The 25,833-nt window shown below is 40.1% G+C and overlaps 1 protein-coding gene across 3 annotated transcripts in view; it reads left to right on the top strand.

Annotated features, from left to right (window-relative positions):
- Positions 1 to 25,833, top strand: part of cep192 (centrosomal protein 192) — a 338,513-nt gene that overhangs the window by 8,044 nt on the left and 304,636 nt on the right. For all 3 annotated transcript variants that reach the window (XM_086219099.1, XM_086219098.1, XM_086219100.1), the window contains exons 6-29: positions 1,542 to 1,692; positions 1,841 to 1,956; positions 2,207 to 2,296; positions 2,562 to 2,714; positions 2,922 to 3,072; positions 3,804 to 4,021; positions 4,529 to 4,651; positions 11,579 to 11,725; positions 12,686 to 12,893; positions 13,921 to 14,067; positions 14,144 to 14,208; positions 14,340 to 14,564; positions 14,850 to 14,991; positions 15,090 to 15,172; positions 15,793 to 16,050; positions 19,630 to 20,407; positions 20,622 to 20,736; positions 21,162 to 21,318; positions 21,739 to 22,408; positions 22,582 to 22,764; positions 23,995 to 24,143; positions 24,387 to 24,617; positions 25,089 to 25,214; positions 25,659 to 25,799. In XM_086219099.1, coding sequence (XP_086075225.1) covers positions 1,542 to 1,692; positions 1,841 to 1,956; positions 2,207 to 2,296; positions 2,562 to 2,714; positions 2,922 to 3,072; positions 3,804 to 4,021; positions 4,529 to 4,651; positions 11,579 to 11,725; positions 12,686 to 12,893; positions 13,921 to 14,067; positions 14,144 to 14,208; positions 14,340 to 14,564; positions 14,850 to 14,991; positions 15,090 to 15,172; positions 15,793 to 16,050; positions 19,630 to 20,407; positions 20,622 to 20,736; positions 21,162 to 21,318; positions 21,739 to 22,408; positions 22,582 to 22,764; positions 23,995 to 24,143; positions 24,387 to 24,617; positions 25,089 to 25,214; positions 25,659 to 25,799 — 4,827 coding nt within the window. The remainder of the gene's footprint in view (positions 1 to 1,541; positions 1,693 to 1,840; positions 1,957 to 2,206; positions 2,297 to 2,561; positions 2,715 to 2,921; positions 3,073 to 3,803; positions 4,022 to 4,528; positions 4,652 to 11,578; positions 11,726 to 12,685; positions 12,894 to 13,920; positions 14,068 to 14,143; positions 14,209 to 14,339; positions 14,565 to 14,849; positions 14,992 to 15,089; positions 15,173 to 15,792; positions 16,051 to 19,629; positions 20,408 to 20,621; positions 20,737 to 21,161; positions 21,319 to 21,738; positions 22,409 to 22,581; positions 22,765 to 23,994; positions 24,144 to 24,386; positions 24,618 to 25,088; positions 25,215 to 25,658; positions 25,800 to 25,833) is intronic.

The following is a 25,833-nucleotide window of genomic DNA, read 5'->3' as shown; positions in this document are numbered from 1 at the left end:
TATATTAAGAAGAGGCTGGTCTTTTGTCAATGGTGTTACATGTAACATGCTATTTAAAGGGATCAATTAGACAATCAGATGTGCAGCATTGCATGGTTCTGTTGCCTCACAGGCCTGTTTCAGTTCTAATGGCTTTGTTAGATGTCTGCTGCTCCCTCATATAAACATATTAGGGAGTGTCTTCACCTGGCACACAAGAAGGTCGGTTTTTTTTTTCAGATGGGAAGCACTCACTTCTCCCAAGTTGAAATGCATCCACCACTAAAATAGCAACACACCAATTCCTGGGGCAACTTGGGCTTCAAAGGGAATAGCACATGGTACTCTGATGGATCTGATCGATGTCACGCCCAAAACACACCTATGAATAATTAGGTGTCTAATGACTGCCTCTTTGCACTGTGTGCTATGGTTTGCGCTTGTGTTACGCGCCATCTAAGTACCAAAATGAGGTTGAACATGCCTGGAATTCACGACGCATACATGACACAAACCACCTGGCTCCGTAGATTGCTTAAGTAGGTCCCATAGTTGTGTTTAAAATTTATCTGTGTATGTCCCCTTGAGGCAGTACATTCTCAGTTGTCATTCTGATTATGCTACAGAAGGAGACAAGGGTCTGTAGAATAGTGTATCTTTCTCTAAAACACAATTGCTTTTCCTATTTTCATATGAACACTGTTAGAGACTTGATAGCAAGTTGAAAACTATGCATTCCCTTGGTGTGTTTATTTCTCCAATTCTTGTAAAGGCTGTGTCCTGCAAATGTTTTGAGAAAATTTATTACATCTGGCACAATCATCAACTTGGCCTGAAAGATGACTGTGGTGGTCAAAGGCCTCTGTGACATAAACCTGCACAGTTGATTGAAATTAATTGCAAATTGAATTGGGCGGACTGCAAATTTCAAATCGCAGGAAGGAGCAGTATTTGTTTAGAGACTAAAAGACTAATTATGTGTCAAAATGTCATTTTCAGTTACTTGTTGTGGCAGGCACATCCTGCCTACACATCATTTACTACAAATGCAAGAAAACACATTTTTTTCAGAGATTCCCACAAAATAACACCATACTCATTGAACTGTTTTGTGTAAATGAGAATCAGAATAGTGATATAAAAACATAAAATTCCCTCTAATATTGCAATATTTAAAAAAAAAATCGCAATTGTATATCTCTTCAGATTCGTGCAGCCCTACTGTGACCTCACAAACCCATTTTTGACCAATCATAAACTGTTAAGACAAAAAAAAATTAAAAATGTTGAACAGGATGAAATGAAGTGATGACATCTGCTGTGCCAAAGACTTCTGGCCATTATTTAATACTACCTTCGTAATGACGTTTCTACAAAAAGAAGTTGAAAATTATATATCTCGTCACTAAACACAGTATATTGTATATGTTTGGACATGACATAGATGGAAACTGCTACATGGCAGATCCACACAATCATGAAATGTTAATCCTGAAAATAAGTGATATTTAATGACGGTTTTATAACAGTTGTTATCTTATGTGTTCTCCTTTCTTGGTCAGTCCAAACAGACTTGGTGCCTGCCAGCTACAGCTGAGGAAGACAAAATACAGCATGAAGGAGGGGACAGTGATCATTTCAGTGGAAGTAATGCAAGCTTTTTGGCAAATGAAAAGCTCATGTCAATGGACAGCACAAACAGTGACATGACAGGTATGACCAAACTTTGCTCTTAAGAGCTTACTGATTGCTTACAGTATTAATACATTTTTTAGACAGTTTGAAACGGTGTTGGGATGTTCTTGGTCATTGAGCTATGCCCATGTGCTTGGTTTACACATGAATGTGTTTGGACCACCAGATGACGACATGGATTTAAACAACTTGCATGACGATGAACTGGAGTTGTACTTCAATAAACTGATGCCCACTTCCATTCAGAGGGGTAGAGTGGAGGGCCAAGAGATCCCTGCAACAGTAAGACTAAAATCACTCGACAGCACTTGATTTCGAATTCTTGGTTCTGCCGCAACCATAGCATATTGGTATTTTGGTACACCAGAAAACATTTGCCCTATGTACCAAGAAGAGGCTGGTCTTTTGTCAATGATGTTACATGTAACATGCTGTTTAAAGGGATTAATTAGACAATCAGATGTGCAGTATTGCATGGTTCTGTTGCCTCACAGGCCTGTAAAACACAATTGAAAATTTGAATCTTTCATAGGGGCTACCTGGTGCTTCTGATGACCCATCAGATCCTAGTTCTACAGAACCTGAACAGTACAGATACCAATTACTCAATGAGTATGATCAGGTAAGCAGATACAGCCTCAAATGTAAAATAAGCTCTTGATTCCAAATGCAAGTTAATTTTGTGGCGTGATACTACCTACCTACCCGCTGGTCGCTTCATAAGCATTGCCCCAAGAAAAAGGGAATACATTTTTTTAACTTTTTTTTTTTTTTTTTTTTAGATACCTAGTCATGTATTTGTCAAAAATTCCCATTTACTATGTTCTCACATTCAATGTGCAACATGTCTTTGTGTTTGTCTGTTTTACACCATATGATATCTTCAGGACAACTTCCGAATGCCTGATGTACGTCTGGCTGCTACAGGTATGGACTCTTGTCCTACCAGTGATGAAGAAACCGAGGATGAGCTGGAGTCTGCTAGAAGGATTAGGAGTGCTACCAATACCCAGCTGCTGCCAAGCACCTCAAGACAGCTGGTCAGAAAATGGAAAAAATGTTTATCAGATTTGGAAAAATGCATAATCTGTCAGTGTCCAAATTCTGTATTGGTTGGGTTCAGTATTTGAGTTGCTTTCTATGAATCAAATCTCCCTAATCCTCAAGACCCCTTCCCCCTCTTCCTCCCCCAAACTTTCTAAGCAAAATTTATTGTCTCTGTATGTCTGGATATCTTCTTGGTACAGGTTGGCGAGAGTAATCATCCCATTTTCAGGCCAGGTTTAGAGGGAGGCAGTTCCGATGATGAGTCTTCTAGTGGCCTAGGCAGACCGTCTCTGTCTGGGATTGAATATAGACGATCTGCTGAGGGACAAGTCATCAACACTACTGTCACAGGTTTAATTCAGCTGTTTTCTGTCACTTGTTTATCTACCCTGAACTGTTTTCTCTTGGAAAAGAGAATTATTTAATTCATGCAGACTGTTTGACATTAGGAAATTATTTCTTTGAATTTACTGTATGTTTGTACACACAATTGATGTTGCATAATCATTTGTTGGCTGGATTTGACAGTGAGCAAGGTCAGTGTCAATGGTGCAAGTAGAACAATGTTGGGGGTATGCCTCCCCAACGTACTACATTCGACTTGCCCCTTTTGTAATGTTCTAGACTACTTTCTTCAATGTACAGTGCAAACATGACCAGGAATTTGCCAGTATTGCTTGAGTATGTTAAGGACCTATGCAGACTGTGCACATTGGATAATGGTTCTTGCCTTAGGTGTTTGATCTGCAAGATGTGTGGCACTAGGGTTCTACACCATCTTTAATATGAGTCCAACCTTTTGCAGGAGTAGTGGCTGAAGACAGTGTTACAGTAAAGTAAAGCTAGCCTGGATAAGCGTAGAGAGATAGTAATTTTCCCTTTAAAAAGAGAGAGAAAATTTTTAAATAAACATTTAAATTCATTTCAGGAATTCACATTATATACAGTACCACACCTGTGACAATTTGGTCATACACATTCTATATATATGTTTTGACTTGGTCATTGAACAAGCCACTGAGTGATTCTGCCTAACACAAGACCTTCAGTTGATAATTGTTTTTTGATTTGTGTAACACCAGGGGATGGAGGTGGTGGGGATGGGAGCAGTGGGAGTGAGGAAAGTGGAAATGATGGGGGAGTTTCAACCATTCCTTTACTTGCATCAAATGTTCGGACCCCATATGATGTCTTGCGAGGGCTGGAGATTGTGGGTAGCAGTGCAAGTGAAGATGAGGATGGTGCTTGGAACAGTCTGACAGGACAGCTTGGAAGGAACAGTGTTTCCCAGCATTTAGAGGTAAAAATGAGTTCTTCTACAGTTCATCAAATTAACATTTCTCATTTGTTGTGAACTTGTTGATTTTAGTTTCCCAGTTAAAGTGATGCAATCCTTGAATTTTCAAGTATAACTGATGCAGTTGGGGGGTGACAGTGCTAACCACCGCCCCAAAATTATCCTAATAATCAAAAACTTGAGGCTAGTATTTCTTAAGTTCAACTTTTAGGGCATTTCAAAGTAAGTTAGAGCTTAGTGGTAGAAAACTATTTGTTGGCAGTGTCTTATTGGATCAAACTCACACGTGTGACCCGTTCTTAATTAATGGCATTACAACCTGAAATCATTGTTTTGGTAGCCTCCACCAGGGAGCAACATTTAAATATTTAGAACTTCTTACTTGTATCTCAAATGGCATTTGGATCTGATAGGAATACTGCCCCTAATTATTTTTAAGGATTTACAAAATAATAGCACCCCTCTGTATAACCAAGTACAGTTCATCATCAACTCTAACACTTTTTGCAGATGGGTGATCGTGTGGGTCCTGTTGGAACTGGGGCGGCCAGCCTCTCTTATGGGGCATTGGGTGGAACTCAGAGGGTTTCTCCTGTGAACCGGAGCATGGTCCAGGACCGACAGGAAGCACTGGTGAGTTAAAAAACCACAACAATTTTAATGTAACTGTAGGCAGCTCAGTCTAATCAAGCCATGCCCTCTATTTCAGTGCTGGATAAACATGCTAAATATAATACTGATACCGATACCCAGTGTTTTCTTGAAAGTTGGAAAGTTGTGTTTTTTTGTTTTGTTTTTTTTAACTATGTAAAATGCTCAACATGCAAAACATAAGCAATGGCCCAGTGACTTCTCAACACACCACATATTAAAATATTCAGCATAACATCTTTCTAATAACACCAGATGTTATATTTCAAGTATTCTGGGAGAGTAAAAAGTCAAAATTCAGCATGATCTCTAAAGTAGGGCTGATATTAAACTTAGTAAGTAAATTTAAAAAAAAATAAAATTGTAACTGCAGTGATTCAAGTGGTGCAGTCTTAATGGCCAAACTATAGAGCCAGCCACCATCACAGGGTATTACATAGGGCTGGGTACCTTTCAAAAATTTTTGGTACCAGTGCTTTGATTTCGGTGACGTTCCGGTACAGTACTTTTTGTGGTAACAATTTAATTTAAAAAATTAGTGTAAAGAAAATTACATTACACCTCTCATTACAAAACTTTGAGTCTTTCGAAATCTCTACCGCCGATTTCGAAAGAGGCATATCCACCACAGGCGGGCTTGAAGGCTGGGATGAGGAAGGCTGCGGTCTGCCCTTCATCTCATCAAACACTGTGCAACGTTCTGCTTTTATATGTATCCCGTACACGTTTAGGTGCTTCATCAAATTTGACGTGTTGCCGTCTTTTGCCACGACATCCTTTTTGCAGATATTGCATCGCGTTCTATTGGTGTCGATTCTAATAAAATGGAGCCACACTTTTGACTGCGGGGGCATTACTTATTTTACCATCTCTCACACACACATGCAGGTAACAAAACACACACACGTGTAACACGTGTTACCAGAAGCAAAGTATAATGTTCATTGGATGGTGAAGTCATAAACCACCCTACTCTGCTTCTCATTGGCAGTTAGGTAGTTAGGCAGTTGGGTAAGCCAATCAGAGAGAGAGTAAGGGGGGGCCTTCCTCTACCATCCTAGACCACTCGTTGCCAGAGTTGCCACTGGCAGTATTATCAGAGCTTAGCTTTTTACCTCGCAATTACCGAAAATTGGCACCGTAAAACACATTTTCGGTACCCGGTAGTACCAAGGCATTTCGGTCGGTGCTATTAAGTACCGAAGTTCGGTACCCAGCCCTAGTATTATATTATCAGAATAGACCAGCGGTCCTCAATAGGCGGCCCCCGAGCTGCATCTGGCCCATGGGCTGCCTATTTCTGGCCCCTGAACTGTTATTCCTTCCCTGTGTATTTTGATTGGGTCAGCATGTCAAGGCAGGGTGGCCATAGGGAGGATTGGGAGGTTTCCTGAATGGCCATCTGGCCAGACCTTTTTTTTTTGTAACCCCAAATGCCCCTTTATTACATCCTGCCCTCGTGGCTGCAGCACATACAGACATGTACACCGACAACTGACCACACTCGCACTTCACTCGCACCCCCCCGGGACGTAAAATACTGGCTGGGACTTGTCTCCATGTCAACGATACACAGACAGCCTGTTACAAGGTTCCTCAGTTCACCTCCTGCAAATGCAATTTTTCTTTAACTTTTACTTTGGTTTTTGGAGCAGTTTTAAACATTTTAATCAGTTTGTTAAACTGAAAATGACATTTGGTTTGATTTTAGCATGTATTTTAGTTTGGAATTCCTCAGATGCTCAATTCACCTTTGGACAGAAATACATTTTTCCCTCTTCCTTGTGTTCCTTTGTGTTTCATATTTAAAAAGTAAAGTGTAGTTTGCCCCTCCTGACAGATTTGTTTTGGATTCATGACAGGGGTCATGTTTTGTGTTATTCAAGTATTTATTATTTTCATATTTGCATATGTTCATATTTTTGTTGTTTGAATGAAAAGGGCTTTTTAAAAAAATTACAGTATTATTGTTTGTGACTTGACCTGCCACAATAAATGGGCCTTTGACTCATTAAAAAAAATTCTTTGTGGCCCTAAGATTTGCTTTCAAGTACCCCTGTTCTAGACCGCCTCTGCTACACAATTATGAAAAGAGATTTATCAGATATTTACCAACATTTTATTGATAGAATAATAGAATAGAATAGAAGTTATTTGGCTACATTTCTTTCAGTTTCATTTATTTTAACCAATCAACTATGCATGCACATAGAGAATCTGTAATAAAAACATAGTACAAATCAAAAAATTGTGAACTCACAAATGTTTTTGTAATTGTAAAACTGATGTAGAAAACACCCAAAATGTTGCACAATTGGAGCTAAACCGTCAATACATGTAATTAATCTTTTCACAAAATAATGTATTGGTTATCCTGCAGCCATTTACAATGATTTTGACAGGCATTTGCTAATATAGTTTTTTGTGAATGGACCTGCATTTGTGGATCTCAATTTCTGTATTTGCAGATTTGCATTTTGCTCACACAGGAGTTTGAAACAAACTTTACACCTTATATCCACTTAGGTTAGTTGCTTTTTATCTGAAAGCATGTAGTGGAGGTTTGAGAGGTTAACACTGTTGTCAGTGGAGATCTGGCCGTCTTCCCCTGGCGGCAAGAGCAGATGTCTTTTATAGAAGTAGTTTTAAGATTGACTGACTGATACCAATACTTTCTTTGCACTTTTTTTTTTATCTTATGCTTATGTTTTGGTTAAAAACAGTCAACATGTTGTACTGTACCAAACACATTATGTTCTTCAAAAAAAGAGCATTTAAAGAAGAATCAGAATCACTTTTATTGGCCAAGTTAGAAAAAAAAACATTGGTTGGCATAGGTTGGCATTGCTCACTGTACAGGGAAGGGAATAATTTAGGTAAAAAAATAAGAAGAAAATACACATACAGTGGTATCTACAAAACAGTGTATATACAAAAATGTACAATAGGAATACAGAAGTGCAGTGGATATGAAGAGCACAGTATGCATTTTTTTTTGTTTTTGTTTTAATTTCCTGACACTCTGACTATTGACAGCCTGGGGGGGAGAAACTGTCTTTGTGGGTGGTCTTGGCATATAGGGCTCTGTTGTATCTTCCAAAGGGTAGAGAATCAAACAGTTTGTGACTGGTGTGTGATGGGTCAGCAGGGATGGTGCCTGCCCATTTCCTGACCCTGAACCGATAAAGGTCCTGGATGAAAGGCAGGTCAGCCCCGATGATTCTCTCTGCTGACCTGACTTTCCTTTGCAGTCTGATCTTGTCATGTTCTGGTGGCCAAGCCAAATCAGACAGTGATGGCTGTGCACAGAACAGACTGAATGATTGCAGTATAGAAGATGGTCAGCAGTTCTGGTGGCAGGTTAAGGAGCCTCCAGACTGCCTGCTGGAAAAAGCTGTCCTTGAGCCTCCTGGTTTTTCCACTAAGAATTCGCAGTCTCCTCCCTGATGGCAGCAGGCTGAAGCGGCAGTGGGATGGGTGGGCAGGGTCACCCGCAATCCTGATGGCTTTGCAGGTGAGGCGCTTGTTGTAGGTGTCCAGGAGGGTAATGAGCGAGACACCAATGATCCTCTCAGCTGCCCTCACAATGCGCTGCAGAGTCTTGCAGCAGGACACGGTGCAGGTGCTGTACCACACTGTGATACAGCTGGTCAGGATGCTCTCGATTATACCTCTGTAGAAGGTGAGCATGATGGGGGGCAAGACTCTTTCTCACCTCAGTTTGCTGAGAAAATACAGGCGTTGTTTGGCTTTTTTGGCCAATGATGCGGCGTTGAGGCTCCAGAACATCTCTTCCAAGATGTGCGCACCCAGGAACTTGGTACTGCTCACTGTCCCCACTGCAGCACCATCAATGGTTAGTGGAGCATGCTGGGTGTGCACTCTCCTGAAGTCTATGACAATTTCCTTTGTCTTCTCCACATTCAGGTGGAGATTGTTGTCCATGCAGTCTTTAGCGGGTTAAGCTCCAGGAGGTTCAAACTGCACCAGTGGACCAGCTGCTCCACCTGTCTGTAAGCGGACTTGTCTGCAAACTATAGGAGTTTCACAGACAGGACCCCTGAGGTGCAGTCGTTAGTATAGAGCAGGTGTATCCAATTAAAATTCGAATGGGTCTGCACAGTAGCCAGCTGTCAAGGTAGGCCTTGGCGATATGGACTAAAAATAAAATCTCAGATTTTTTTTCACAAAAAAATGCGATTCACGATTTTTTCTGTTTCTTTTTTTTTTTTTTATAAGAAAATAAGAATTACAAAGGACAGAGAACTCAAAACAAGTTCTGCTTTTATTAGGGCCTGAGCCTGAAGGTACTTCAGGCGAAGACCCTATTATATTTGCTCGTTATTTATATTATTATTATTGTTATATTATCAAAAACTTAACTAACCATTGTATATATGGGTACCATATCTCTAGCAATGTGCAAAGCGACTGCTTCAGTGATTGCTCTCCATCGTGCCCCTTTCTTATCATACGTGGTACCGTGGGTAAATGATTCCACCACAGTAAGCTGTTTTTAGTGGGAGTTAGTTGGTTATAGCAGACTTGTTCCCCTCACAAAGAGTGTCATTTCTCCCATGCGGCTGGATGCCTCTGTTTTTAGATGCTGAAATAAGTTTGTTGTGCTGCTGTCTTTTGTTGCAGTGGGCTTCAGACAAACTTTGCAGCATGCAGTCACTTGTTCAGCGTCTGTCACCGCAAACCCAATCAAGTTCTAAACCACTGACGATACTACTCCTTCTTCGCTCTCGTTATCTATGTTGCTGCTGTGCGTGCGCAGGAAACACGGGGTGAGGGGGAAACTATGGAAGCTCCTGGGGGACTAAAGGTGCGCCATGGCAAGAAGAGTAAAAACAAGAATTTTATAAGTTGTCCACAACAAAAAAAACCCCTCAAATTTATCGATATATCACCCAGGCCTAAGTCAAGGTGTGCATTATGATTCAGTGGCATATTGAGCCAATGTAAGTAGACTTTAAGCTCGTTGTATCAGTGTCTGTTTGGTCAACAATGAACTTTCAGATCAAATGAATTAGCCTACATTTCCATAATATTTCAACAGTATTTGCTGGACAATATGTTTAAGGTTAATGTGGAAAAAATGGACAATAGAGGGCCACATAGGTCTTAATTGTTGAGATATTATTGAATGCACTTTATCAGTCATTTCTACATTAACATTAAACATGTGACAATATTCTTTTCTGTTTCAAGTAAGCATTTTGCTATTCAGCTGCACATAACAATACAAAATAAAAACCTGAGAGCTGGATGAAAGACCAATGCTCCTTTTAAGTAAAATTCTGAACTCAACATTAAAAAATAAAAATATGAAACCTCCTGCATAATAGACTATGCCCATTTAAAATAAAGTGTTCAAAATATGTACCTATCTCAAACTATTGTATTTTATCAACAAAAGCCAGGCCTAACCTTTTATTCATTCTCACTTTAAAATCATGTATTTTCTGTGCTCGCAGTTTGGAATTAAGAGGATAATTTTCATTTAATTCTTTGTGCTTCTGATGATGGTGGCATTTCATGTTGCTACTCTTGACAAGTGCCACTGTCTCGGAGCATATCAGGCACACACAGGCTTAGTGCTGCGTTGAGGGAGAATAAACATATACAAATCCATCCACTTGCGGTGGCAACGACAAGAATTTTAAAATGGTGACACTGTTGGTTATATCCGGGACAATTCTAAGTCGAATTCGGGACAGTTGAGGGACACTGAGGAAAAAAAGTTAATATCGAGCCCTGATGTCAGGGCAACGGGCCTGTAGTTGTTCAACCTCCTGTGATGGAGGGCTTATGAGAACCAGGATGATGATTGAGTGTTTGAAGTAGGAGGGCACTTCACCCAGCTCCAGGGATCGGTTAAAGATCTGGGTGAAGATGGGCGCCAGCTGGCCAGCACAGACTCCCAGGCAGAAGGGAACTATTCAGATCCCCTTGAATGATGATGAAAGAGTCTGTTTTTTCCTCCACTTCTCTTAATCTGGTCGGCCAGTTGGTGTAGCACCTCAGTAACACAGGCCTGGGGTGGGATGTAAACTCCAACCAGAGCAAACGAGAACAACCCCCGCAGTGAATAACAGTCTGTTTATGAAGAGTGCCTCTAGGTGAGGACTGCACAACTTCTTCAACACTGTGACATCTGCACACCAACCTTCATTTATGAAGAAGCAGATCCCACCCTTCTCTGCTCTGGGATTCGGTCTGCTCGGAACACCAGGAAGCCCTGCAGCCATAGTGCGCTGTTTGGAATGTGCTCACTGAGAGGTTTCAGTGATAGACAGGACGGCAGATCTGCTAATGTCCCCATTTTTGGAGCTGAGAGCAGCAGCTCATCTATTTTGTTTGCCAAGGAGTGGACATTCGCCATGTGTATAGATGGGAGTGGCTTGTGAAGTCCTTGCTGTCTCAATCTGATGAGTGCTCCTGTATGCTTGGTAAAGTAGCAGAGTACCGAGGCAGCCACTCACAATACAGTGTCATGACTCTAAATGCTACATAATTTATTTGCATTTTTGCCAAAGTCTACTCCTGTATACAAGTCTGTGGTCTGTAAGTTCACAACAAGCACATATCCTCAACTCTACATTTAGTTTTGATGTGCATGTCCCCAATTATGGACTAGTAGTGTAAAAACAATAATTTTATAAAATGCTGTTTTGCCTTGTTTGTTTTTTGTTTTTAAATTAGCCTTCATATCAAGGACTAAAAGTATTGTTATATTTTATTAATAGATCTGATATCTAGATAGCAATAAACAAAACCAAATGCAGTATTTATTTTTGCATATCTGACCTGAAAAGTAAAGGTGTTGAAAGTACTTGCAGAATAGCCCTGAGCTATAATGAACACACTGACAATGAAGGCTAAATCTAGTGATTCCACTGCCAGGATGCCATGGAGAGCACAGTGTCTGGGACCACTGAAGGGTTGGACTCTGTCTATTTGAGAGGTGGAGCTGAAAGCAGGAGACCTGCAGACTCTGTCAACCCAACTGTGTCCCTTCAAGGCACCCAAGGGAGCTTCCACATATCTCAGGTACAGTGCGTAACAGGTTTATGACTTGTAATGACCCAAATATCATTCATACCCACCAGTCTGTCACTAGTTTCACCTAGGTGCATAACTCAGGTGGGAGACAGAATTAAATGTGTCAACAGAAAAGTTTTACGCAAGTATTTGATTGTTTAATACATATTTTACAAGTCTTTCTTTGCTAGTGACTATTCTCAGAACTTACAAGTAAGTGTAAAATCTTTCAAATTACACTTATACTAAAAAATTATAAGTGCAAAAATAATAGTACCTTCAGGCTCAGGCCCTAATTATAGGTATTTTTGGAACATGTATTTAATACTGTTCAGTAAATATAGTGTGAATGTTTTAATGTCATACTGTTTTGTGTAGTTTTCATAAACCCAGTAATAAATGTGTATAACCTTTAAAAAAAAAAAAAAAAAAAGTTTCCTCCATTTAGAAAATATCCTCAAAGTGAGCTGCAGCAATAGGACATGGCTGTGCTCTACATTGTTTTGGTGAAGCTCCACATTACAGTTCTTTCAAGAAAAAATTCCCTTGTAGAATATTCCAAATTTTTACTTGCCATGATTCTAATTTCATATATCAAAAATGAAACAAACATTCCAGATATCCGTAATGTAATTTTGAACATTCAAAATACATTGTCAAGAGTAAGAATGACATGGCGGAGGTCCATTGACATTATGACTAGTCAAAATGCTATTGCAGATATTAACCAGTGTGCTGTAGAGATGAAATTACTGCTAAAATAGTTCATTTCAGATTACTTACTAGTAAGTGGATTGTAGATATCCAGAATGAACCTTTTGACCAGAAAGAATACAAGTTTTTATATCTGACTGGAAAACCTAATACACATAAAAGTCAGATTTGCCCTAGCACAAATGACATTGTCTTGTTTAAGACAAATTAGGTATACATCTGTACAGATTTTGATTGGTAAATATCTTAATTCAGTTGCTGCCTTCATTGGACTCGAGGGGTGGTCCCTGTTGTGATACTACTGCTGCTGATACCTCTGACAACATCAGCGAGGACGACTGCAATCCTCTTTCCACCTCCCTAGAACCCAAGTATTTCTCCCAGAGTTTCCACGAGGAGCAAAATGATTCAGATGATGGGTGGAACCATTGTCCAGACAATGTAGAGCTGGAGTTTCAGCAAGGTTGGTCTTTACCTTTTACTTAAGTATAGCTTTACTTTTGTTAATCCCTGTTCAGTTCATTTTGGTATTAAATCTCTTCAGTGATAGGACTACTTCTGTTTTTTCCTCAAGTAGAAGTAGTAGGGTTGTGCAAGTAAAAACATTTTTAAAGTAGTTTGATGTCCAGCCAAACCTAGGACCAGACTTGAAGTTGACCACAATTGTTTTGGGAAAATTAAACTACTCAAAGACTTTTAGAAACAAACAATAATATCAGAACAGTAATTACTTTTTAAATAAAAAAAAGTACATTGTTAACCAATTAGAATTGTGATTCACAATACATTTAGTCCTTTTTGTAATATTTTTGTATCTCGTCATCACTTGGACAGCAGAAGTGCACGAACAGCTGGACTGTTCATGGCTTTCGTTAATGTTGGCAGCAAATCACGCAAGATGGCAAGGAGATATATTCATTCAAGTTATCTCCAATTAGGATTTAGTTGGGCTAAGGAAGACCTGAGGCCCTGTTGTCTGGTAAATGGTAAAGTTCTCTGTTGTAAATCCATGAAACCAGTGCACTTCAAGATGGCACCTTTTAACCAGGAAAAGAAGCTCTTTTTTTCTGAGTAAATGTGTCTCAATGATGCAGGCCAGATCCATGAAGCAAACACGTGTTACTCCAGTGACAAAATCATGGGAAGCCTCGTTCGGTTAGCAAAAATGCTGTCTCTGACTCCAGGTTCAGTTGATTGTTCAACAGAAAACTCGCCAATGAGTGAAAAGTGGAAACATCACCTGTCTTGACTTTTTCAAAGAACTCCATTTTTTTTCAGCAGTTTGCCTTTCAGCCCTGGGTCTTAGGATAAAAAAAGTCCTGTCTGAGGTACCCTGATGTCATGGATTCACAGTTTAGAACTTAATTTCTTCCTACATTATCTGTCTTTGTCTCTGCCCCGCTCTCCTGCTCTCTTTCCCCCCAATATTTAGTTGCTTTCCTCAATTGATGCACTTTGTTGGAACTTACGAGCATTGCTTTTCTCTGAAGGTGTCGATGCCCCTCATGGTGTGGTTTACCAGAATGAAGAGGGGCAGTGGGTAACAGACTTGGCTTATTACTCCTCCTTTGAGAAAGAGGTTGATGGAAAGACAACAGATGATCGCCAGTTTCAGACTGAGGACTTCGCTCCTGCTAGTGCGTATCAAGTATGCAGATCCTGTTTGTTTTTAACAGTCATATGAATATTTACATGTTTGCCCCCCTTTTTAAGGTGATGCTTTGGAAAAGATACTTAAGGATCAAGAGGAATTTGAAAAGGAGCATAAATTTATGCAGGTAATACAGCATAAGCCTGCTGTATAAGGTATCATTTTTTTTTAACTTAACACATACCCAGTTATCCAAGCTACAAGGTTCAATATTGAGATCTGCTTCATGTGGTTAATTGCATATTGCTGTTGACGTAGGAGGAGCAGATTGTACCAGCCAGCAGCAACAGCACCTTTCAAGGTGACACATCTTGGAAGGCCTCTACCAGCAGCCACATCTTGATGAGGGTTTCCCAGGTCTCCTCAGAGTTTAAGCAGGGTGACCAAAGCTACTTGCGACTGTCATTGGGACAGTTTTTTGGGCAACGCTCCGAAGCCCTGGGATGTCTGGGCAGCAGTGATGATGTGGATGGGGTCAGACGGGTCAGTGATGCTATAATGTTGAAATGTACTTTGTCATATTTGCAGATTAATATGAGGGCTGTATGTGTGTTAGTTCAGGTATAGAAATGTTTGGCTGAAAAATACATTTAATGTCAACAGATGCCAGAAAAAACTGACAATTAAGCTTTTGATGCACCTTAATTTTTGTCTTTGTTGGTGAAAGAGAGTGGTTTAATTTCCACCTTGCTTCCATTTACGCCTTTTGCTAGAAGCCTTTATCTTCTCAAAAACAGTTTATATAAAGCATATTTCTTGTTTCTGCAGCCATCTTTTGGCTACATTATTACTTCTCCAGAGAAGAGGGAACCATTTCCACTAATTCACTCGTCAAACTTCTCACCCAGAAATGACACAACTTGTGATGACACTGTGGAACTCAGTAAAGCTGACAAAACACTCAACCCAGGTGTGTTCAAAGTATAGTCACAGCCCCCTACTGTAAAAATCACCACTTTATTTATATCAGTATAATTTTCTATGTTAATCATTGGTATCTTCTTAAAGAGGACATGGACAAAACCCTTGAAGCACCAGCTGAAATGATGTCACCAAAAGGTGATACAGATCCTGACCAGAATGAATACAAGGTACAGGAAACTTTTGATATTGATAGTACTACTAAAGTACCTGTTGTTTGTGGGGTGAGGCTATGCGTTGTGTGAGGAGGTCATAAAGCATCCAAGCTATCAGGAAGCCTGACATCTCACACCAGTCAGGTGGGTGGTGACAGTCATGGTAGTTAATAATCAGTGTAGTCAAATTGGAGCAACCACGCTGACCCCGTTATTTGTGCAAGATATGAGCTTGATCATGTAACGGTTTTCACTTTTTTGCAGCTATTTAGTATCTTAAAAAACTGTATTTTTCCTTCTTGTCATGCGATGATATAGTTCATGTAGCCAGGCTTGGCTATGTTTTTGTTATGGGGGTGAAAAGAAAAAACAGCTAGACATAGAAAAACCTGCTTCACCCTACTGATGTTACACTTAAAGATGACCCCAGTTTGTTTCATGTGTTAATTGAGTATCTGGAAATTAAAATCTGACACCATCCATCCAAACAGCTTTGAACCCTGCCCTGCACTTTCTTGACGCTGATAGGAATTATTCCTTGCTATGTTGTATAGATTATTGTATTGATAATTTAAATGCTTCCGTGGATCAGAAGCCTGGCTAACAAAGTCCGTAATCACTTCTCTTCATTTTAGGGCCACACAGACTCAGACCCTGGCTCAGAGTCAAGCATGGGTAATCAGAGCAGTGTGTCCCCCCAAAATAACAGCAGCCATCTAATGCTGAGTATCAGCACAATTGCCTCAGCCATTGCTGATGCATCCATCAGTACTGACCCTTCACAGCTGGCTGCCATGATCATGGAGCTGACAAAGAGAAGTCGGGAAAAGACTTTGTCAAAACCTGCTGGACCTGCCATCAACTGCACAGATGAACCACACTCTGCTGAACATGTAAGACTTTTCAAGCATAACTTGAATGTTTAATTTCATTGCTCCAAGTGTCTCATTATTAGTTAGTTCCATTCTATGCCTTGAAGTAAACAAACACAAAAAAGATCAGATTTTTAAAGTTGTGTTAAAACAAAATAATTTGACAAGAAATTTGTATTTATCTCCTGACATTTATTGTTACCAGCTTTTTTCTAATACAGCTGTCTCACTGCACAGAGCCACACATGCATACCCCCAATAAAAGCGGATCTATACCTTTCCCATTATAAGGTGTTGACCTTCTGTCTGTCATTGTCTACCCCCCAGCAATTGGGGGGGAAAAGGGCTTAATATGGCTAATTCTCTGCATTTCCTTCCTGTTCCATGTCATGTCCATTTTGTTATTCTGGGGTTTTGGCTTGATCAAAAAGTTATTTGGCTTCACTTTAAGTTGATACAAATGGTATCATTTGTTTTCTGATAACCCTGCTCTAATTCCCTCTGTCTTTCTGTTTTTGTTCTATATGAATCTAATTTAACTTTGTGTTTCTTTTTGGGGGGGGTATGCTTTCAGAATTTTTTCAGCTATCAATTTTCCTCTGACTACCTTCAAGGCATCCCATATTATTGTTGAGTCTGCTGCTCCATTTTTATGTTCTTCTATATATCTTTTTATTTCTGCTTTTACCTACCTTTTTTGTTCATTGTTCAATATTCCTACATTCAGTCTCCATGCACTATTTTGTTTCCTGTTACTTAGGCATATTTTTAAAGTGGATTGTGGTCTGACACATCTGCCCCTCCTATCCTACATTCCTTCACTCTGTGCATGTCACTTACATTCTTTAAGAAATGGTCTATCCATGAATGGACTAGCTGACTAATGTGTGAAGTTTTTTTTCTAAAGGATGTAGGTTGCCATTCATCGGTCATCCCCATTTCATCTAGTGTTGTTATAATTATAAATCTTCTTAACTGCATTTTATTTTTTTGTGACTTGTTGTATCCATACTATGGTTCATAACTACATTTAAATCACCACAACAAATTAAGATTTCCTTTGTTTCTACTGCTATAACATTAAAAAGTGTCTTGAAAAAGTATGTCGCTCTCTGGGGGCGCATATACAGTTAATTGGTTCATTTCCTGTTTTTCATTTTACTATTACATACATTCTGTCTTTGTTTTTGAATTGTTTTTCATAATCAAATTGTGGGCTGCACTGTGGTGCAGTGGTTAGTACCGTCGCCTCACAGCAAGAAGGTTCCGGGTTCGAGTCCCAGCTCGGGCACGGGATCTTTCTGTGTGGAGTTTGCATGTTCTCCCCGTGCCTGCGTGGGTTCTCTCCGGGTACTCCGGCTTCTTCCCACCATCCAAAAACATCCAATTGGGGACTAGGCTGATTGATACTCTAAATTGACTGTAGGTATGAATGTGAGTGTGAATGGTTGTTGGTCTCTCTATGTTGGCTGCAATGGACTGGCGACCTGTCCAGGGTGTACCCCGCCTATTGCCCGTTGACGCTGGGATAGGCTCCAGCCCCCCCGCGACCCTTAATGTGTAGGAATAGGCGGAAGACAATGGATGGATGGATAATCAAATTGTCATTTAATATTAATGTTACAACTCCTCTCCTGCGCCCCTCTTTATATGTATTGTAGTAAATATTCCTGTAGCCTTATCTTTTTAATTTTTCATGTTCTGATCTCCTGTCGGAAAGAATTTGTGCTTTTTCCTTTTTCAATTTTGTCATGACCCTTTCTTTTTTTTTTTCATCAGCGTTTTCAGAACATTCACATTCAGGGACACGATCTTGATGTTGATTGTCATCTTTATGGTTTACTGAAAATGCGCTCCTAAATAACTCAGAACAGAATAATCATGAACATTTACTAACTGAACATAAACCAAAAATCTTGCTGACTTCCAAATAAGGGGTATTCCTTCACTCCTCCCCAAGTCCCCGTTGGTGGGTGCAGGGGAAATCCTCATCTCTAATAAGGACCCCTCCCTAGATCTCGACTACACCCAGCTTATGGAGTACCATATCGTTAAGACATGTCCAACTTATATACCTCCGCCTCTCCTTGTTGGTTTTTATTATATCATGTAAACTAAAGAAGTCTGAATGATTCCAGATATTCATGCTGTGGAGCTCTTCTTTTGTCTCAGTCATTTTTGTCCATTTTATGAACATAATTCTATGCAGTATTTAATAATTAGTCTTTGTTGGATATTCTGTAATGGTCCTTTTCCATACCTGTTTTTCCACAGTGTTACCTCCTTCCTTTAGCAAAATATTTTTAAAATCTCCATTGATAGTTTTGCAGCTTTTCTCTTGCTCGATGCACCATGTCAGGTCCTCATTCTTTTCCCCTTCACTCTCTGCCACACTGCTGCTCCTCACTGCCTATCGTCCTCAGCCACAGGTGCTATGTCCACACCTGGCTCATCAACAGTGTAGCCCCTTTCCTTCTTGTCCCGCATAGCTTCCATGTCTTCACTCCGTTGTTCCAGTGTATCTGTATTTTGGCAAGCGGTGTCTGAAAGCTGATTCCCTTTTCCTTCATAACTTTTTTTAATGCATATGTCCTTAATTTTTTTGACAATTTCTGTTGGAAAATCATGGTCGAAGTAGATTTCTTTGCCCCCTACTTGAATCTTTTTCTGCCAAACTTTCTTCAGAGTAATTTCCTTAAAACTCTAGGAATTTGTCTACGATTAATCTGGAAGCAGCATTCAGGCTCGGTTTTTGAGCAGGGGCTCGCTGGATCTGGAGATTGGTTCTCTCAGGGGAAGTTCTGTTTTTAGTTGTTGCTCCAGATATCTGGCTGTGGAGCTCCCTTCTGTGTCCTCTGGTAGACTGAAGACTCTGTTATTGTTAGTCCTTGATCTCACTTCGAGATCGGTTTTCTTTTTCTTGCATTCGCCATGTTTGCTCCATCATCTCTGTTCGCACATCATTAGCATCTGTCCTACGTAGCCTGTAGCTCTCAGTTGTTCTCTGTTAGCTTATGGCCTATTTATTCTCAAAAATTGGTTATTTCTTCCCACATCTCTCTCTTCAGCTCGTTTTTAAATTCAGTTATTTCATGGCGTAGCTCTTGTTTAAGGTCTTAAATATCTCTGCTAATGGTAGCAAGCCTATTTTTAATGTTTTCTGGCTTCTTCTCTTGTTTGTCCCACGCATGCCTTGCTTTTATCTGTCCAGTTACACTTGTGCTGTGGACATATTTTCACCCGACTATGAAGACCTAGTTAACTATGCTCCTACTCTCTCTGCCATCTTCCCGGAAGTCTCAAGTTCTTACACATTGTCAACCAAAATGATTAATAGGAGATTTTTGAGAATGTAATTGACAGGCAGATATGTAAAAGAAATAGTAACTTACATCTCTAACTTCAAAGCACTTGTGTTGTAAGGGGTTGTTCAATTTTAAAACAAAACATATTTTCAAATAATGTTATATTTATGCAAATTGCCATGAAAATAATTCTCTCTGTTGTCAATGGGAGCATGACCTCTGAAAATGATCTTGAAAAATAATCTTAATTGGAATTTGAATTGAAAATGGTTGTTGTCCTCTTTTCCTCTCCCAGATCCTCCCTGAGCCAGACCAGAGTGCTACATTGAACACACTACAGAGAAGTGCCTGTGTTGAAGAGATGAGTGCCTTTGACATTGAGAAATACCTGAAAAAACTGGATGCATCTGGGAGCAGTGACAAGTCTGTGACAAATACTACCATAGACCTGACCAAATGGGCTGAAAACTTTGACCGATCTCAGAGGGACCCTCAGTCAGCATGTCTTGAAGAACAAAGGAGCACAGATCAACAAGTGGAAAGTGACACAGTAACAGAAGAGAAAGTTACAAGAGGAGAAACGGCATTGAATGCTGCTTCTGTAGTTTCCATTTCTGGCAATAATGGTGATTCACAAAGAATCTCTATTCCTCATACTTCCTTCACCTCTGCTAGAAGGTCTTTGGGCCCTGTCACAAAGACCTGTGGTACCTCAGTCTGGGCACCCACAGAAAATGGAAGCAAACCAGAAGAGCTGAACCCACAAGTATCCAGCAATGTTACGTCATCCTTCCCAAAACAACAAAAAGGTGACAAAGGCACTACTCCCTTACTTGGCTTGGCAAGAACATCCTCAGCACAGAGGAAAAGGCAGTCTGGCCTTTGTGTTGAAGGTTCCTCTTCTCCAACACAGAGGGTGAGTAGCACTCCCCAGTGGTGTGATGGGCCCAGTAGCACCTCAGAGGGGAAACCTCTTCTCAGACTCGTGGCTACTCCTCTACCTCAAAGCATTGAGGAGAAAAATGTTGGCCTCACTTGCCAAAACATTCAACCTCCAGCTGACAGTGTATCTGGTGAGTTAAAAAAAAAAGAAAACAAAATTGGGTTTATAGTTAAAGCAGTGCAGTGTGCAGAAGTTGTTCATACAGTGGCCACTAGCCACCATGCTATGTTAATGTCTGTATTACATTGATAAGGATTGTCCGCGTGAGGATAATCAGCTCACATGATGAACCTAAATGTTAATTTTGTTTCAGTGTGAATGTTAATATTCATTTTATTTCTCAGAACTTCCCAAGTGTTTTTCTGAGCCCTGTGAGGAAGAGAGGCAGTGTAATTTCAGACCATCCACCTCTCCACTCACTCACTCCTCTCCAAGTCAGACTTCCCCTCCTAGTGCTAGGTATGTGCGTGGTCTTCATTAATGTCTTTAAGTACTTAAACTTGTTATAATCTAATAATATATTTGTGGATTTAATTTAAATATATAACCAAGATGTATTAATTATTTACTTAACAAGACCAGTTAATTTAAAGACATTTTCTTGCACTAGACAACTCCCAAGTGATTCACAGGGACAAAAATAGAATAAAACCAACAGAAGTAAAACTGAGATATAGCAGTTCAAGCAGTTAGTAGACTGAAAACAGTAAAACAATACAAACACAGTTACAAAAAAAGATCTAAGCAAGTAATCTGCTCTAACAGGAAAACTAGATCAAATTGAGAACAGGACATGGCAGAAAAGGAACTGTTATACTGCTGTTACAAGGTAGTTCTGTGATCTGTTTACTGTTTCTCTCATTTAGCTTTTCTGTTTGTCCTAGTATGACATCACCTTTGTCCCCCAGTGGTTGTCTTGCTGGCAAACGTTCAGGACTTGACCACTCTCCTCAGTCTACCTGCTCCAGCCCAAGTCTCAGCAGGCTCACATACATCTCAGTCAGTGATGCCACTGTTGCACCAACACCTGTGATGCAAAAGGTACCACATTGGCTATTCATATAAAATGTGTCATCACAGAAGACATGATTTTTATGTCTTTGGTTTGCAAATGCAAGGCTATTAATGGGTCATTGGCTCAGAAACCACTCCTCTATCAGTCAGTTAGTTTTCAGTCAGTTATAGACTTCAGAAATGTATTCCAAATATGATTCATAACGTAATCTAAAAGATTGTACTATAAAGTCATCATCTTAACTGATTGAAGTAACAAAATACTGTCTGTCTATGGCCTACTGATGAATGCGCTTGGTGTAATCTAGATTGGACATGCTGTCGACAACCTTTCCTGCAAATATTACTAGCTTTCCAAGTACTAAAAGTAATTTATGTATTTTTTATCTAATGACACTTGTTGTTCATTTTCGTGTTGATTATCTTGAGTTGTTTTTCTCGCAACAGAATAACTGTACCATGGCATTGAGCACCACCATCATCAGATTCAGTCCAACGCCACCTGTAGAACCAGATGAACAGGCTGACTTGGATTCTCTCGGTTTTTCTAAAAGCCTTGACCAAGTTCAACCACAGCATTCTAAAAGTCTCGACCCACTCCCACCACAGATTTGTAAAAGCCCAGAACCTTCATGTGGTTCTGCTCTGAGCTGTACACGCAGTCAGAGTGAATCTAACTGCTGTTGTCCTGGAGGTGGAACTGGTGGTTGTGCAAAACACAAAGGGCCCTCTGAGTCCAATGTAAGGCCGCTCACTAAAGTGGACTCTGGTTATTGCAGTAATCCTCACATTTTGCAAACTAGTACCACAGCAGCTCCTCAGACTTCACAGCAGTGGGGGACTACTAGTTCAGTTTCGTCGTCTGTGTATTCTGGTGGACTTGTCATACCTTCAGCCTACCCTCCTGAGGGGCTGCACTATATGCCCATCCCAAGCTTCAAGCCTGCTGGCTTGATCGACCTTCCTCGCCAAGGAGATGTGCAGTCTCTTCTGGCTGGACCCTCTCACTTAAGCTCCCAGCTGGCTCAGCATTATTTAGGACCTCAAGTTCCATTTCATCCTGGAGGTCATCATGTCGGAACAACAGGAAATGGTCTCTACAGTGTTTCTTCATCAAGTATGTCTTTTCATTACCTTGTTTTTTTCAAAGCTCAGAATAAATTATCTGTTCAAAACAAAGCCTTTGAGTATTGTCAGACAATTAATGATAGTAAACCACCATTATTATTGTTCTGTTTATTTAATTTTTGTTATCTTATTTTTATTCCTCTTTTGACCACTTCTTGTTAGGCATACCTAATAGTGATCTAACAGTGAGACACATGCAGCACACATTTAGAATCCCTGGTGCTGCTGGGTCCCATCACCACCTTAGACCCAATCAAGCCCAGCACAACATGGGAGTGATGGGGGAAATCTACTGTCAATATGGTGGGGAGCCACTGGGAACAGCCTGTCATGAGGAATTTAGAGGTAATTTTGGTCTTGATTTATAAGATTCAGTCAGAGCTGAAATTGTTAATCAGTTTTTAGATGATTTTTAGCAGCAGCTGTCTTGATAGGGGAATTCTTGTTCAGTATTATAACATTTCTTGGGGCTTTAGTTGGATGTGATGTGAATTTTTTTTTTTTTGCTTTTAATACAAAATACAAAAATATCATCAGATTAATACTTAAAAAAACTGTGTTCCCCAATTATTTTAAGTCAGAAATGAGGTCTTCACAAGTTCATATAATGTCAGTCTTCTTTTCAAGTGGGGTAGGTCAAAATTTTTCGACACCACTTGTGAAGACTTGTACCTGAGTGCATACATTCTTTGCTTATTCTAGTCCACTTATCTAGAACTTTGGAGGGAACGAGGCCCATGGGCGCCTGTGTCCAGTTCTTTTTATAGTGCATGCATGAGCAGACATAGCAAAATAATGGGGCGCGTGCCATCAGTTTACTTAAGGGGCAACACATGTAAGAAAGCAGTTGTGTGCCGCAGCCTCATAAAACACAAATATACATTGATAAAGCCAAAGTAGTGTAGCTTGTTGGACTCTTTTACCAAAGCAGATGCTGCATCTAAAGTGCAGCTTCTGGATCAACCTTGTGTAGTCAAAGTAAGTTCATGAAAGTTATTAAGAAGTTCACGCTCTGCTGATTTCACTCTAATACAGGGATTCCCAACCTTTTTTTCCCTACTGGGCTGAACTCATATCAAATGTTTGGACACAGGCCCAAAACAAACACATGCTGTGTTGTTAAAATGCTTTTTGTCTTCACACCATTGTCTCTGCCTCTCCATTTTTTTTGTTTTTACTTCATTTGCACCAAATAGACATCCTGCTCACAGTATCCCTTAGCTGCCGTAACTAAATTATGCCCCAAAAAAAATCACATATTTGAAGATTATTTTTTTACCAAATTGTTACTACTACCATTATTACTAATGCTAATTTGACCGCTGATCTTAGTTATTTTTTTTGTTTTTTACATCTGTTGGGTCAAATTGAACCTATTGGCCTCTGGGCTCCACTTTTGGCAGCCTGCACTGGTGCTACACATTCGCAATTATTAGAGGAGGAAATATTGGAAAAATTCATTATGCTTTCAAAATATGCCTTTGTTTTGTGTTTCCTCAGGCATCAGGACTACTTTTGCATAAAGGGGCAGCAATTTCAAGTATTTGTTAACCCAATTTCACATTCTCCTCTCAGGTCAAGTGGTGGTGCCAGAAGAGCTGCAGTTTCCTCAAGCATGTTGTGTAGGCATTGCTTCACAGACCTCCCTCAGCCTCTTTAACCCCTCCGAAAGATGGCAGCAAGTGTCAATCACAATCACAAGTCTGGTCATTGATGGAGAGAAGGTTAGTAGAAGGCCCAAAGCTGTAAGTGACAACTGCCTTTATTCACATTCAAAGGATAAATCATGTTTCATTTATTAAAAGTCCCCAAAAATTCAGAAGGGTTACGAGGGACTGTCCATCGTTGTCCATTTAAAAAACAAAACAAATTGTACAACTTAACTGATAGAATTAACATGAAACAAGCAGACAACATTCAGCACTTGATTTTCAATCTTGCTTCCAACTTTATGCCAATTCCTACAGGTGGATAGCTTACCATACCAGTGGCTGATAGTAAAGAACAAGACAATCATTGGCCCCAAGAGTACAGAGGAGCAGAAGGTGTTGTTCATCCCTCCACAGGCTGGTGTCTACCAGTGTGTCCTCAGTGTTTGCTCCTGGCCTGCGTCTGCAGACACAGAGGTAGCTGCTGGGGCCAGTATTTTTGCCAAAAGGGTTGTGCTTGTTGCCGTCGCAGAGCATCCCTCATTAGAGGTGAGAGGTTATATCACAAACATCACATCATCATGGCACTCTTGATACATCTGTATATGACCATGGAAACACAGAGCAGTGCATAAAATGCTAGAGCTTTGCATAACATTGGCAGAAACCAGCTGGCCACAGACACAAAAATTGTTTCTAATCATGCTTCTTTTTCTGACCTCCAGCCAGTTGCAGTTCATCCACCAGAACAGAAGAGCTTTGTTAGTCACCACTATATGTCACTTTAGTGCTGATTTGTTTTGCAAGAGCAGCAGCTAATGGGAACGTATATAAGCTGCACCAGTGTGCTACTCTGTCACTCATTAACAACCACATCTATAGTTCTGACCCTCGGGTCCGGCCAAAAATTCATTCAGAAAAAGTATGCTTGTCATGAGTCAATGCAGACAAATCAAAGTATTTTAGAGTGGCATATATCACATGTACATGACTTATTCTTTGATTTATTTTGTGCCACAGGTTGAAGTAAACAAATCAGACTTTTTGGATTTTGGAGATATGCCAGGAGGCACTACCAAATCCCTTCCCCTCAAACTTACCAACAGGACTTGTGCCACAGTACCCATCAGGCTGGTCATCACCGCTGTGAGTCAACACACATTATCCTCTACTTACCACAAACATATACTAATCTGTTGCAGGGATATGTTTCCTCATGTGATAGCAATTGAACTTCTTAGTTGCACCTACTGTAGGCTGAGCCAAAAACCTGGTGTTTTAAATCCCAGGTCCTTCTGATTATGTGACATTTTTGCACAGTGGCTCCATCTCCTTTATAACAGAACAAAACCCATAAACTACTGAATACAAACACTTGATTTTTTTTTTCCTATCAAGATTATTCCATTCAGAACTTTAACTTAAATAATGTATTCATTATGAAATTATGGCTCTTAAAACTCAAATATTTGGAGGGTAATTCAAATGAACCTGCTTCAATCCTTTTTGTGCTGTAGAAATTATTAAAACACTGCATTGAGAATAAGAAACTACATTTTAGGAGTTCATATTCTACTCTCATTCCTGCAGAACGCTACAGCATGGCGGTGCTTCACATTCTCCAAGCAGCCTGTTACCATGACAACTCAGGCAACGCAGCCAGTGAGCCACATGACCCCAGTATCCTCTTCCTCTGTGCTGAATCATGTGATGCACGCCAGCCATGGAGAGGTTGGAATTGCTAAAATTCAACATCTCTCTTCTT

This window comes from Aulostomus chinensis, chromosome 11 (assembly GCF_037954235.1).
Source record: "Aulostomus chinensis isolate RoL2024-O1b breed Wild chromosome 11, RoL_Achi_v1.0, whole genome shotgun sequence".
NCBI lineage: Eukaryota > Metazoa > Chordata > Actinopteri > Syngnathiformes > Aulostomidae > Aulostomus > Aulostomus chinensis.
Note: the sequence above shows the minus strand (reverse complement) of the source record. Positions and strands in the feature narration are given on the sequence as shown.